General features: G+C 43.7%; 1 protein-coding gene across 2 annotated transcripts in view; it reads right to left on the bottom strand.

The window, feature by feature from the left end:
• FBXL15 (F-box and leucine rich repeat protein 15) overlaps positions 1-12,051 on the bottom strand; it is a 74,404-nt gene that overhangs the window by 29,586 nt on the left and 32,767 nt on the right. For both annotated transcript variants that reach the window (XM_086922231.1, XM_086922230.1), the window contains exon 2: positions 74-227. In XM_086922231.1, coding sequence (XP_086778357.1) covers positions 74-227 — 154 coding nt within the window. The remainder of the gene's footprint in view (positions 1-73; positions 228-12,051) is intronic.

Here is a 12,051-nt window from a genome sequence, read left to right as displayed (position 1 = left end):
GGATAGCAAAGGTAATAAACCCACCTCAAAAGCAGACATATTGATAAAGTGGATAACCATGGTAATGTGATACCTGAGTGGAGTCGAAGCAGTGGCAGTTTCTAAGATAAAGCTGGACGAGAGACTGGAAAGACTTGCTGACCCTTTGTAAACGCACAAGTTGATCAATTGGCAGGTAGTCCAAGATTCGTGGGAACAGAACATCCTCCCATGGTAGATCCAGTAAACTAAGACAAAAACAGGAAAAACAAGTGATTTAGGCTGAACGCCGTAGAAACTGGGAGCGATGTGCCAAGGCAAAATTGCAGTCTAGCAAACTCATAAGCTAGATTCTAGGTTCCTGACTAGTTGTTTCTACCACTACCTTAGGGAAGACATCCTTTGAATTCACTACCCATTCACTGCAATATGATAAACCAATGCTGCTCCTTCCTACTCTCACCCCAGCTCTCATCCAGTCATTTCCTTATCTCTAGTTTTAAGAGTACTCTTCCAAATATTTATTTATTTATTTATTTTTGGCGATTTTTAGAGCGCGCAAATACCCGAGGGTGTCTCGGCGCTGTGTCACAGAACTCTCTGTAGGAAAAGGGAACTAGGCATGGAATAGCCATGTTTTCAGATTTTTTCTGAACTTAAGCAGGGTAGGTGCGCACTTAAGGTGGAGAGGGAGAGTGTTCCACAGTCTAGCTGTAGCAACGGTGAAGCGTTTGTCTCCCCAGTTAGCCCTTCTAGTGCGGGGGACTGTTAGCAGATGGGCAGAAGATGAACGCAAAGTTCTTTGCTGTTCGGGTGGGCGAAAGGCTTGTTTTAGAAATAGGGGGCCATGGTTATGAATGGCTTTGTACGCTATGCACAAGGCTTTAAATTTGATGCGGCTCCTTACCGGCAGCCAATGCAGCTGTTGGATGTAGGGGGAGACAGATACAAATTTAGGAATGCGTAGCAGGATCTTAGCTGCTGCATTCTTTACAGTCTGTAATTTATTGAGGACCTTTTGTTGTGCATTTAGGAGCAAGGCATTACAATAGTCGGTCTTGGAAAAGACTAGTGTGCTAACTAAAGTTTTGCCTGCGGAAGATGGTAGGTACGGGATGAGTTTTTTGATTTTTTTTAAGGTGTGGAAGGCAGATGAGACCACCGAGTTTGCGTGCTGCTGGAAGGACAGTTTATTGTCGAAGATGACCCCCAAGTTTCGTACCTTGACCACTGGTACTGGAGGTTGTCCCATTTGTTGGGGCCACCATTGAGGAGACCAGGTTGGTTGTAGTCTCCCGAATGTCATCACTTCTGTTTTATCAGAATTTAGCTTGAGGCAGTTTGATGACATCCAGGAGCTTATTGCTTCCATGCCAGATTGGAAGTTTGACGCTACTGTTTGGCCATCGTCGAATACGGACAACACCAGTTGTGTGTCGTCTGCGTATGTGGTGAGAGAGATACCGTGCGATTTGATGACCCTCGCCAAGTCAGACACATATATATTGAACAGTGTCGGGCTTAGCGAGGATCCCTGTGGTACACCGCAAGGCAGGGAGAAGGTCTGGGAAGTGTATTGTCCCAGCTTCACCGTTTGTGGGCGGTTTGACAAGAATGAGGCCAGAAGCTCCTTAGCCTTGTCCCTTACTCCTATGGCTGCGACACGGTCGATCAGAGTGGCATGATCGACCGTGTCGAAGGCTGCGGACAGATCTAAAAGTATGAGGATTGCAGCTCCTCCATTGTCCATAATGGATCGAATCTCGTCCGCCGCCTTCAGGAGAGCTGTCTCTGTGCCGTGTCCCTGACGGAACCCGAACTGGGTGTCATCCAGTATGTGGTTGTTGTGGATGTATGTTGCCAGTTGCTGGTTCATGATCTTTTCAAAGATTTTGGCCGGAAAAGGAAGGCATGCAATAGGCCTGTAGCTGGATGGGAGAGAGGGGTCTAGACTGGGTTTTTTGAGTAGCGGCTTGATAATGGCTTCCTTCCATACTGAAGCGTAGGTGCCGGATGTGAACATTGCGTTGCAGATCGTAGTGAGTGACGGAGCAACAGCTTCTGGGATAAGGTTGAGAACAGCAGGAGGGCATGGATCAAATGGAGACCCAGATTTGGTTCGGGCGATAAGGGGTTGAACCGTATCTTTCGTGATGTTTTCGAAGGCTGAGAAATTTGGAGTGTTATTTGTCGTAGGGTGCTCGGTAGGGGATAAGGAAGGGTCAGGTGCAAAAGTGGAGAAGATGGCTCTGACCTTATCTTCAAAAAATTTGGCTAGTGCATCTGAGAGGTCCTGTGATCCCTCTGAGGGGGGTGGAGGAGGATTGGACAGGTAAGTTACTACCTGGAACAGTTTTCCTGATGAATTTTTGGCTTGGTTGATTTGGTTGGTGTAGTAAGTGGTTTTCTCGGATGTAATCAGTTTTTTATAGTTGGAGAGGGCATTTTTGTAGCTGAACTTGTCTGCGTTATTGTAGTGTCGACGCTATTGTCTTTCTAAGTTTCTGCAATATTGGCGCTGCAATCTGAGTGATTCCGAGAACCAAGGGGCTGAAGGATGCTTTCTGTTCCTGTTAGATGTTTTTGTGGGGGCTAGTTTGTTACAGGCTGCGTTCAGGATGTTTAAGTAGGTGGCTGACGCAGCTACAGGGTCTTGATTGTTTAGCGGGGGACTGTCCCGTAAGATCTCAGTGAGCTGGTCGATATTGATGTTTTTCCAGTCTCTGAATTTTGTTGGTCCATAAGTAGTCTGGGAGGGTGGACAAGGAGTAATGGGAACTGAAAAACAAACTGCCGAATGGTCTGTCCATGTTAGAGGAAGAACCTTATTGATTGTAATATCTCTGTCGTTGGTGAATAGGCTGTCTAAGGTATGCCCTGCTGAGTGGGTAGGTGATTTAACAATTTGTAGGAGGTCTACTGACTCCATGTCACCTAATAATGTTCCTGTATCAAGGTCATTATGAGATTCAAGATGAAAATTGAAGTCACCTAATACGGTGAAGTGTTGGGCTCCAATTGACATCTCGATGATTTTGTCTACATTTGAGAGAAATTTAGATCTGGATCCTGGGGGGCGGTAAATTAACAAACCTCTGAAGGTAGTTTTACTGGAGGTGCGTATGGCAAAGAGGAGAGCTTCGCACTCAGGGAGAGTAGTTTCTGATGTTGTTAATTTTAGGTGCTCTTTATGTATGATTGCTATTCCTCCGCCTTTCCTTAGGGGTCTATTTAGCTTGCTTACACAATATTTGTTAGGCATGGCATCTCTGAAATCAGGTCCAGAGGATTCATCTCCCCATGTTTCGGTGATAAATAATAGGTCCAGGTCATGGGAGTCAATGAACTCGGCGATTTCCATTTTGTGTTTGGGTAAGGAACGAACGTTTATTAAAGCTGCAGACACTGTGGGTATGGAGGTGGTAGTGTCTGTAGACGGTATTTTTATGCATGTGGGACAAGTAAGCGGTCCAATGCATAAGTCGTAATTACAGAGGGGTATGGGATGGGCTATTTCGGCATAAGGTTTGTAGCTCCGGAGTTCTGCGGAGGAGTAACATAGCAGAGGAGTATTAATGGCGGGTCGTGGACCAGATAGAACAGGGGGGGTGGCCCTGGGCCCGTCCTCGGCGCGGACGAGCGCAGACGAGCTTGCCTTATGCGCGCCTTCGGCGCGCAATCGTCGCGCCCGCTGCGCTCGTCCGCTGCGCTTCCGGTTCCTGTACATGTAAATAGTGTTGGTTTGGGGAGCAATAGGGCGTGGTGAACGCCGATGGGCGTGTCCTGTGGCCGAGGGCGGCGTTGCTGTGGCAACCCTCTCCGCTACAGCAATGGATCTGCTGGGCGGTCAGGTGTCAACAGCGAGCGAGCGCTTCAGAGTAAGTGCAGTTACAATCAAATTACAGATTTTTAAAAACACAACGTGCTAGTGAAGATAAAATCTCCCGGCTTCCGCCTCAGGAGAGAGTCTGTGAGACAGCGCTAGTAGGCAGCGCGAATCACTTTATAGGTTGGTTTGTGGGCGTGGTCAACGCCGATGGGCGTGTCCTGTGGCCGAGGGCGGCGTTGCTGTGGCAACCCTCTCCGCTACAGCAATGGATCTGCTGGGCGGTCAGGTGTCAACAGCGAGCGAGCGCTTCAGAGTAAGTGCAGTTACAATCAAATTACAGATTTTTAAAAACACAACGTGCTAGTGAAGATAAAATCTCCCGGCTTCCGCCTCAGGAGAGAGTCTGTGAGACAGCGCTAGTAGGCAGCGCGAATCACTTTATAGGTTGGCTTGTGGGCGTGGTCAACGCCGATGGGCGTGTCCTGTGGCCGAGGGCGGCGTTGCTGTGGCAACCCTCTCCGCTACAGCAATGGATCTGCTGGGCGGTCAGGTGTCAACAGCGAGCGAGCGCTTCAGAGTAAGTGCAGTTACAATCAAATTACAGAAATACAACTTGTCAACATACTGTACAGGTTTTTGTTTTTCTTTAACGCCTTAACTGCGGCGGCAATTCAGAAAGTTTGAACGTGGCAACAAAGGTGCAACCTGTGGGAGCATGGCTATGCTGGTGGTCGGGTGCTTCCTGCCTCATGGATCCAGGATGTGTCAGCCCAAAAGGAGGAATGGAACGGGGGAGTAAAAACCTCGATCCCAGACTACATTGGACAACTGAGTGGGTTTACAGTAGTGTGGTGTGCAAGTAAGTAATGCATGCAAATTCCTTGGTAGGATACGTGTCATAGTGAATTCTGCACGAAGAATTCACCTATAAACTTCTTTCTTAAAAACACACAGGTTTTCACTGTAGGGGCACTGCTCATCGGACTCGTGCTTTCAAAAGTACGCCATTTTCAAAGACCGTAACTGGGCTTTCTCCTTTTAATTATATGGCATTCAGACCTGGTACAGACCTTAAAATATCATCTTTGATATTCCTCGTGTGTTGATTATAATTCACTATATAAAACCCTTTATTTTATTTGCTCACAGGATCAGAAGTTCAGAAAGTGTGAAGGTGGCAACAAAGGTACAACCTGTGGGAGCATGGCTATTCCAGTCTCCTACTCTACATATGATATATGGGCTTGTGAGAGAGGCGAGACAAATAACTAGTAGGGCATTACAGTTCTCGAAGACCCAAAAAGACGAGCACAGGAGAATAGTTATCAACTGAGTTACCACTCCTGACTCAATTATGTCCTTCTAAGGTCCCACCGCTTCCAAAACAGGACCAAAAGTCCTTCACTTAGCAGGTTCACATAACAGTCAAATGTTTCCAGCCACTTCTGGAAAAAAATCAGTCTTGTAACTGACTCATCTGTCACAAATACAGTAAGAAAATCCAAAAAGGTCAATAATGGACCCTTCAACTGTAAATTCCATGGACACAAAAACATTGTAGTTTGTCGCACAGTAAACATTCTACCCTCAACAATGCAAGTTACTAAAGTTTAATTACTTAATTATTTATGGAGCATAGATGGTGCCCCAAAGGAAGTGAAGCTTTTGCTAAAATGGTATCAACAGTAGCAAATACACAGTTAGTGGACTCTATAAGGAGAAGGGGGAGTGCTATTGCGAATAGAACATTTTAAGTCCGTACCTGTGATGAAAAAAATTTGAGTTTCATTAACTTTTTACATAGTTTTAGTTTTTTCAAGCTTCTCTCTGGTTTCCCATTTGAGTTGGCAATGCCGTTGTTAAAGAAAGATAGTTGTTGACTGGTACAGATTTCTGACAAGTGCATCTTTTTCCGGGTGGCAACAGTCTTTTTAAATGCAATTAAATGTTTACACAGGTGGTGCAAAGTTATTTTTCAATTGTTTATAGCACAACATAAAGTAAAGCATGCTGCAAGGAAAGCAGTGATAAACGGAGTAACTCATCAAAATGTAATTTACAAAGCCAACAAGTGCCTTTGCATAATATAAGGTATAAGGTTCTCTGCAGGTTGGTGGCAGAAAACTCTTGGTCCTTCAGTGGTGGGGAAATGTAATTGTATGTTTTTTAAGGCATTTTAACTGATGCTGATATGTCTGCTAATGAATCCCCTAGCAGTAATTCTGCTTGGGTTATTTTTTAGTCCATCCTAAACACCTCTAGACACTTTGGGCTCTTTTATGTGTGTGGCAGTCTGAGGACCGTGACGACTCGTGGTGAGCAGCAGTACCTGATCCAGCAACCGCTGCAACGGAGGTCCGAACGCCCGATTACGAATCGGGCTGCAGGCCCACCCTTGGACCGCTGGCTCTGCTATTGAACCGCCATTCCCTGCCGTAGGAGAAGTGGTTAGAGGCCGCAATATGCTTGCCGGGACCGCCACGGTCCCGCCAAGCATATTACGAGTTTCCTCTCAGCCAGGCTTTTCATGGGGGTTTCGTCGCCATGAAAAACCCTGGCGGAGAGAAAACCGTATGTGGATGCACAGAGGGGTGTATAACATGTGCACGCACATAGGCTCCTGCACGGCATGGACTTTCGAGTCCTTGCCAGGCAGGAACTTTGTGAGGCATTCGCATTGCGGTATCCTTGTAATGGTACCACAGGAGGAACCGCCACACCGCCCGCCTGCCTACCCACCCACTGAAAAGTAGGAATCTGGGGGGCAGGCAGAAGTGAACTTCAGCGGAGCAGAGGTTTGCACTGCCCCGCCACCGCTCTGCTGAAAATTCATTATAGGGCTCTTTGTGTGTATGCCACAATGAATCTCAATAAACAATACCTATGGAAATAGTGTCTGGCGATTGCAGCATCAGAATTGTTAAATTGCACTTCTGTTTTCAAAATGCACTGGAATGCCTGCTGTGTGAGTGCAGCAGATAACCCTTCCTTTGCACCATAAAATCCTTTGTGTGTTAAAGCTTACACTTTCATGCAATATGTTGAATGAAGCAGATAAAACAAAAACAACCCTTAAAGTGTGCTCTTCAGCTATACCCCAGCATAATATACCTTTGCTGTGTTTTTAAAGACTAGCTGGGAGGAGTGAGGCGCACCAGAGCACAAACTGGTAAGGGGTGGGAACCGCACATGAGGAACAGACAGTAAGCACATGCACTCTCATGGAGTGCTGAATTGAAAAAAAAAACAATATTTCACTAAATCTGAGCAGTGGAAGGATACAAGTCAGCCAATCAAAAGGAACTTAAAGAGGTTATGCTCCAAAAGAGTGGCAAATAAAAGAAGAGGGAGATAACAATTGAATAAGAAGCAGGAAAAAATAAAGCAGTGGGTGGGGAGGGAAGAAACACAATAGAAAAAGACAACATGGAGCATGGGCGGGGTTAACAGAGGAGGAGAACAAGATGGAGACTGAAAGCAGCACATATGTGAGAACACATGCCAGAGAGAGCTGGAAAAAACATGCAATCTAACTGAGTGCTTAACCAAAAAGAAAAAAGTATATCCCTAAAAGAGAGTAGTGAAAGGATACAAGACATCCAAAAAAAGGATAATAAAAAGGTAATGCTCCAGGAGAGGGGCAAATTCAATAAAAGTAAGGCAAGCTAACAAAAGAGTAGCAAGTAAAATGACAGTGAGAAAAAAAGCCAAACAATGGTAAGTAATGCGCAGGCTGTGAGCCTTTTGTAAATTCTAGCTGAGTCCACTAGATCTTTCAAGAGGTAAGACCTAAAGATGGGGAAACAGCAACATAGTTAGGGGGCTTACGGTGACTTGTGTTAGTTATCATTGTTTAGGCTATCAAGCCAACCACACACTGAAAGATAAAGCAGGGGCCATTTATCATGTTTCTTTTTCAAAACATCAGAGAAAATAATGTCTTATGGACATGGTTGTGTCAAGACATTTAAAGAAGTGCACACCCACATATTTGTGGCATTTGGAATATTCCAACTTGTTTTTTAATCTTTGGAAACTTTTCTTGTTCTTGTAAAATGTCTCAATGGCTAATAACAAATATGCATTATGACCAATAAATGTACATTAGGAGAAAGAAATTGAGATTTGTTCAGGACTCGCACAATTTTACACTTAAGGGTGCGAATATTTCATTTAATTTTCATTTCATAATACTTTATTCAGTTTCAATAAAACCATAACAGCACAATACAACAATTATAGTAGAGAACATCCATAAAATACTATTGTTCTAAAACAAAGATATGTAAAACCAAATAATTCTATGACACTAGACATCAACTTTTAAAATTATAACAATTAGCAATTCAAACATCCAATGCCAGTTCCTAACATGGTATTAAACCTGTTAGAGGTGGGAGTTTATAGGATGATATAACCTAGACCCTCAAGCCTCAGATAGAGAGAGATAGATATATAACGTGGAATTTCAATGGTTTTATGTCAGTAAAATTTCCAGCTAACTATAACTGGTGTGAAACCTATGGTTTTTTCACTGAATATATATATATATATATATATATATATATATATATATATATATATATATATATACACACCACGTGACTCCTCCTCGAATTTCTCGGCGTCTCAGACCCAGCACAGCCTCGCACGCCAGCAAACAAAGGGAGAAGGACGACAATGAATCATCATCGGTGAGTTTATTGATGCACATAGGGCAGCTACGCGTTTCTGGCAAGTTATGAGTGATGTCACTGACCATGTCATGAGTGATGTAATATGTGACGTCATCAGCAGTGCATTACACGCGCAAGTTATAATGAGTCCAACCAACTATAACGTGGAATTTCAATGGTTTTATGTCAGTAAAATTTCCAGCCAACTATAACTGGTGTGAAACCTATGGTTTTTTCAGTGAATTTAATAGGTTTTATTAAATGCTAATTCCTAACTATAACTGGTGTGAAACCTATGGTTTTTTCAGTGAATTTCATAGGTTTTTTAAATGCTAATTCCTAACTATAACGGATGTGAAACCTATGGTTTTTTCAGTGAATTTCATAGTTTTTTTAAATGCTAATTCCTAACTATATATAAGGCCCCAAACCTATATTTTTTTCTTTGAATTTCAAAATGTTGTTAATAGCAAATGTCTATAGCTATAAAATGTAATATTTTTGAAAAAGAATGAATCCTATATTTTATTTGTATTTAAAACAATTTTTTTAATGTCTTTTTTTTTTTACCCTGGAGCGCTCCCGGGGCGCGCCCCGGTGGGCGCCCCGGAAAGCGTAGTCTTTTTAAGCGCCCCAGGGCGCGCTCCGGAGAGGGTCCCGTTAGCGCTATTGCAGGGAACGAAAACATCATCTAGACGTATCGCGTAGCCGCGTCCACGTGATACGCACGGCGTAAGCGCACCCGGAAGCACTCGAGCGAATTCGATCACGCAACGTAAACATGTGACGCGCTTACGCGACGCGCCCGGGGGCGCGCCGTGTAAGCGCGTCGGTCATGTGACCTGAAAATAACACTTTTTATTGGTGCAGAACAGTTTTGGTTTCATAATGATGAAATCCCTGGTCTTGTGACCTGAAAATAACACTTATCATTGGTTCAGGCCTTTTTTTTTCCAAATGATGAAAGACCCCACCTTTTTTCCTTATTCTGACGTTGTCCTTTGACTTAGGAAGACCTGTTTTGCAATCTTTGAGGTATATTTTGTACTTTGAAATGGCTTCAATAGCAGCAGCAGCTGGAGCATCTGCACCACCACCACCACCACAACCACCAAGAGGACCACCACAAGATTACATTGGTGGTCAACAAGAGGAGGAGGAGGAGGAGGAGGAGGGGAGGAGAAGATGGCTGCAAGAACACAATACCCCATACCAGCCAAAACCACACATTGTATGGGAGTTTTTTTCGATCCCAGAGGGCAAGAAAAAAGTAAATGCGGCCAAGGTGACTTGCCTAATCTGTGGCGTGGAACTTTCCAGGGGAAACCCTAATAAGAAATACTCTTTCAGAAACAACACCATGATTCGCCACATGCAGCGAAGGCATCCAATCAACTATTCTGCTGCAGAGATGAGGGAACTGGCCAGTAACCTTCCTCAATCTTCAAGCTCCACCTCCCAAAGAAATCTACCCACTCCAACGGGACCAGAGGCAAGGGAGACGATCCCTTGCATTCAGCCACGGTTTGGGGATTTCCGTATAACATGTATACATTGTGGTAAGACCATCTCCTATGGTGAACTGAGCATAAAGCTCATCGTCCTTGCTGGGGACAACCACAAATGCCCCAAAAAACCCTAATTTTTTCTTATTTTTTTTTCTGCTCCAGTTGAGCCATTTTCAATTCCCTGTTTTTCATTTATCCCCATAAAAATACCAAAAAATATATAAAATAGTTCATAAAAGCCAAAAAAAGTACTAAATGTTCCAAAAACACACAAAAAATATAAAACAAAAAGAAGAAAAAAAACCTGTTCTTTTTAGAACTACCTCCAATTTATAAAAAAGGCTAAATTTTTTGAAAAGTCTGTCATTCTTTTTTCCCCATGGGCCGCTCCCCGGTGCGCGTACCGGGCGCTCCTCCGCGCAAATCAAAAAAAAAATATATATATATTTTGCACTGCGGGGCCCTTTTATAGCCCCCACATCAAACCTAGGGGGTCGGGGGGGTCTGCCCTGCCCCCTTATGGTCATTTCTCCCTTTTTTTTTTACACCTCGTGTCTCTATCCTACCGAGACACAAGATGGCGGCCGGTCGGGACTGTTTCGAATGTTTACAGACACCCGAGAGCCAATCAGCTTTCTGTGCGCACCTCGCGTGTCACGCCTGCTGCGCTCCCCGGTGCGCGTACCGGGGCGCGGCCATAGATATATATATATTTTTTTAACCTAAATTACTCAAAATCCACTGGAGAAAATATCTTGAGACATAGCAAAGGCACATCGGGCTACCAGTCCCTACAATTTTGCCACGTTTGGTGGAAATCCATTCAGCCGTTCGGGCTAAAAGTGAGTTCGACCGCCCTATGGAAATTAACATGGGGAAAACACGTTTTGGGACCCCCTTTTATCTCGGCCCCTCGCTTGACGAATCCCCCCCCAAACTTTCAAGGAAGGACCGGAGCTCTGCGAGGCAAATTTGAAGAAATTTTCAGGCAGATTCGTCAACCGGCGACAAAGTTATTCCAAATAGAATTTTGAGATTTTGCATTGAAAAAAATCCTAACTATAACTACCTACTGGCGACCGCCAGTAGGATATATGGAGATATATATATATATATATATATATCAATCGGATGCATATATGTACAATGTCTCTTTCCTACCCATTACAATAATGTACATTCATTTAAGGTCACATAATATTTAAAAAGAATAAATACCTATGCTCTGTTAAAACATTTGCTAATCTTTCAAACCTGTGCAAGGAAGCTGGCTACAATATTACATCTGACTCCTATATGTAGTTGCTGGAGGTATACCAGAGCTGGTCTGCACTGAACAACATTTGAATGTTTGATGAGAGGGATAATCAGCTTCAGAAGAAACATAAATGTAAGGAGTTTTGTTCGGAAAAATTATCATAGGAGGTAGGGTGGGAGACATCAACCCGTACTATCTGGATTGATAAAGGCAAATAAACACTGTACAATATTCTGGCGAAAATGTGGTAATAAAAACCTAGGGTCTAACTTGGTAACCATTATAATGTATGGTGGGATACCAGGCTGGGTGAGTAAAAGGGTGTGGACAGACACACTAACTTTGTGGCAAATCTAAAAACAGCTTCTGTATTTCTTTCAAGGTCTATGCTCCTTGCCGCTTCCAATTATTATAACAGTTAAATAATCGGCCAAAATAAGAGAAAGCATCAATTGACATAATCTGTTCTCCTTTAAGAAAGTGCACACCTCTCTTCTTCTTGACAGCCCTATTAATCATTCTGAAGGACTTTCCTTGATTCACACTCAACCCGAGTTCTCCATAAATAATGCAAACTAATCAAGCAGTGACTGAAGGACATTGCCCATGCGTACCATCAAGTTAGCATCATCCACATAATCTGATCAAATGGAGATTTGTGTAGCACAAGCTGGAAGTTTTTCCTTGGTGCCAACAGTTTTCCTGTTTCTAGGAGCCATTTCAAAGCCTCAGGATCTAGCACATCTGCTTCGCACAGCCCTCAACACAGTACGTGAACCGAATGCATCAAAGGAATACATT

The sequence above is a fragment of the Lissotriton vulgaris genome, chromosome 5, assembly GCF_964263255.1.
Source record: "Lissotriton vulgaris chromosome 5, aLisVul1.2, whole genome shotgun sequence".
NCBI classification, from domain to species: domain Eukaryota; kingdom Metazoa; phylum Chordata; class Amphibia; order Caudata; family Salamandridae; genus Lissotriton; species Lissotriton vulgaris.
This window is presented reverse-complemented; position numbering and strand designations above follow the sequence as displayed.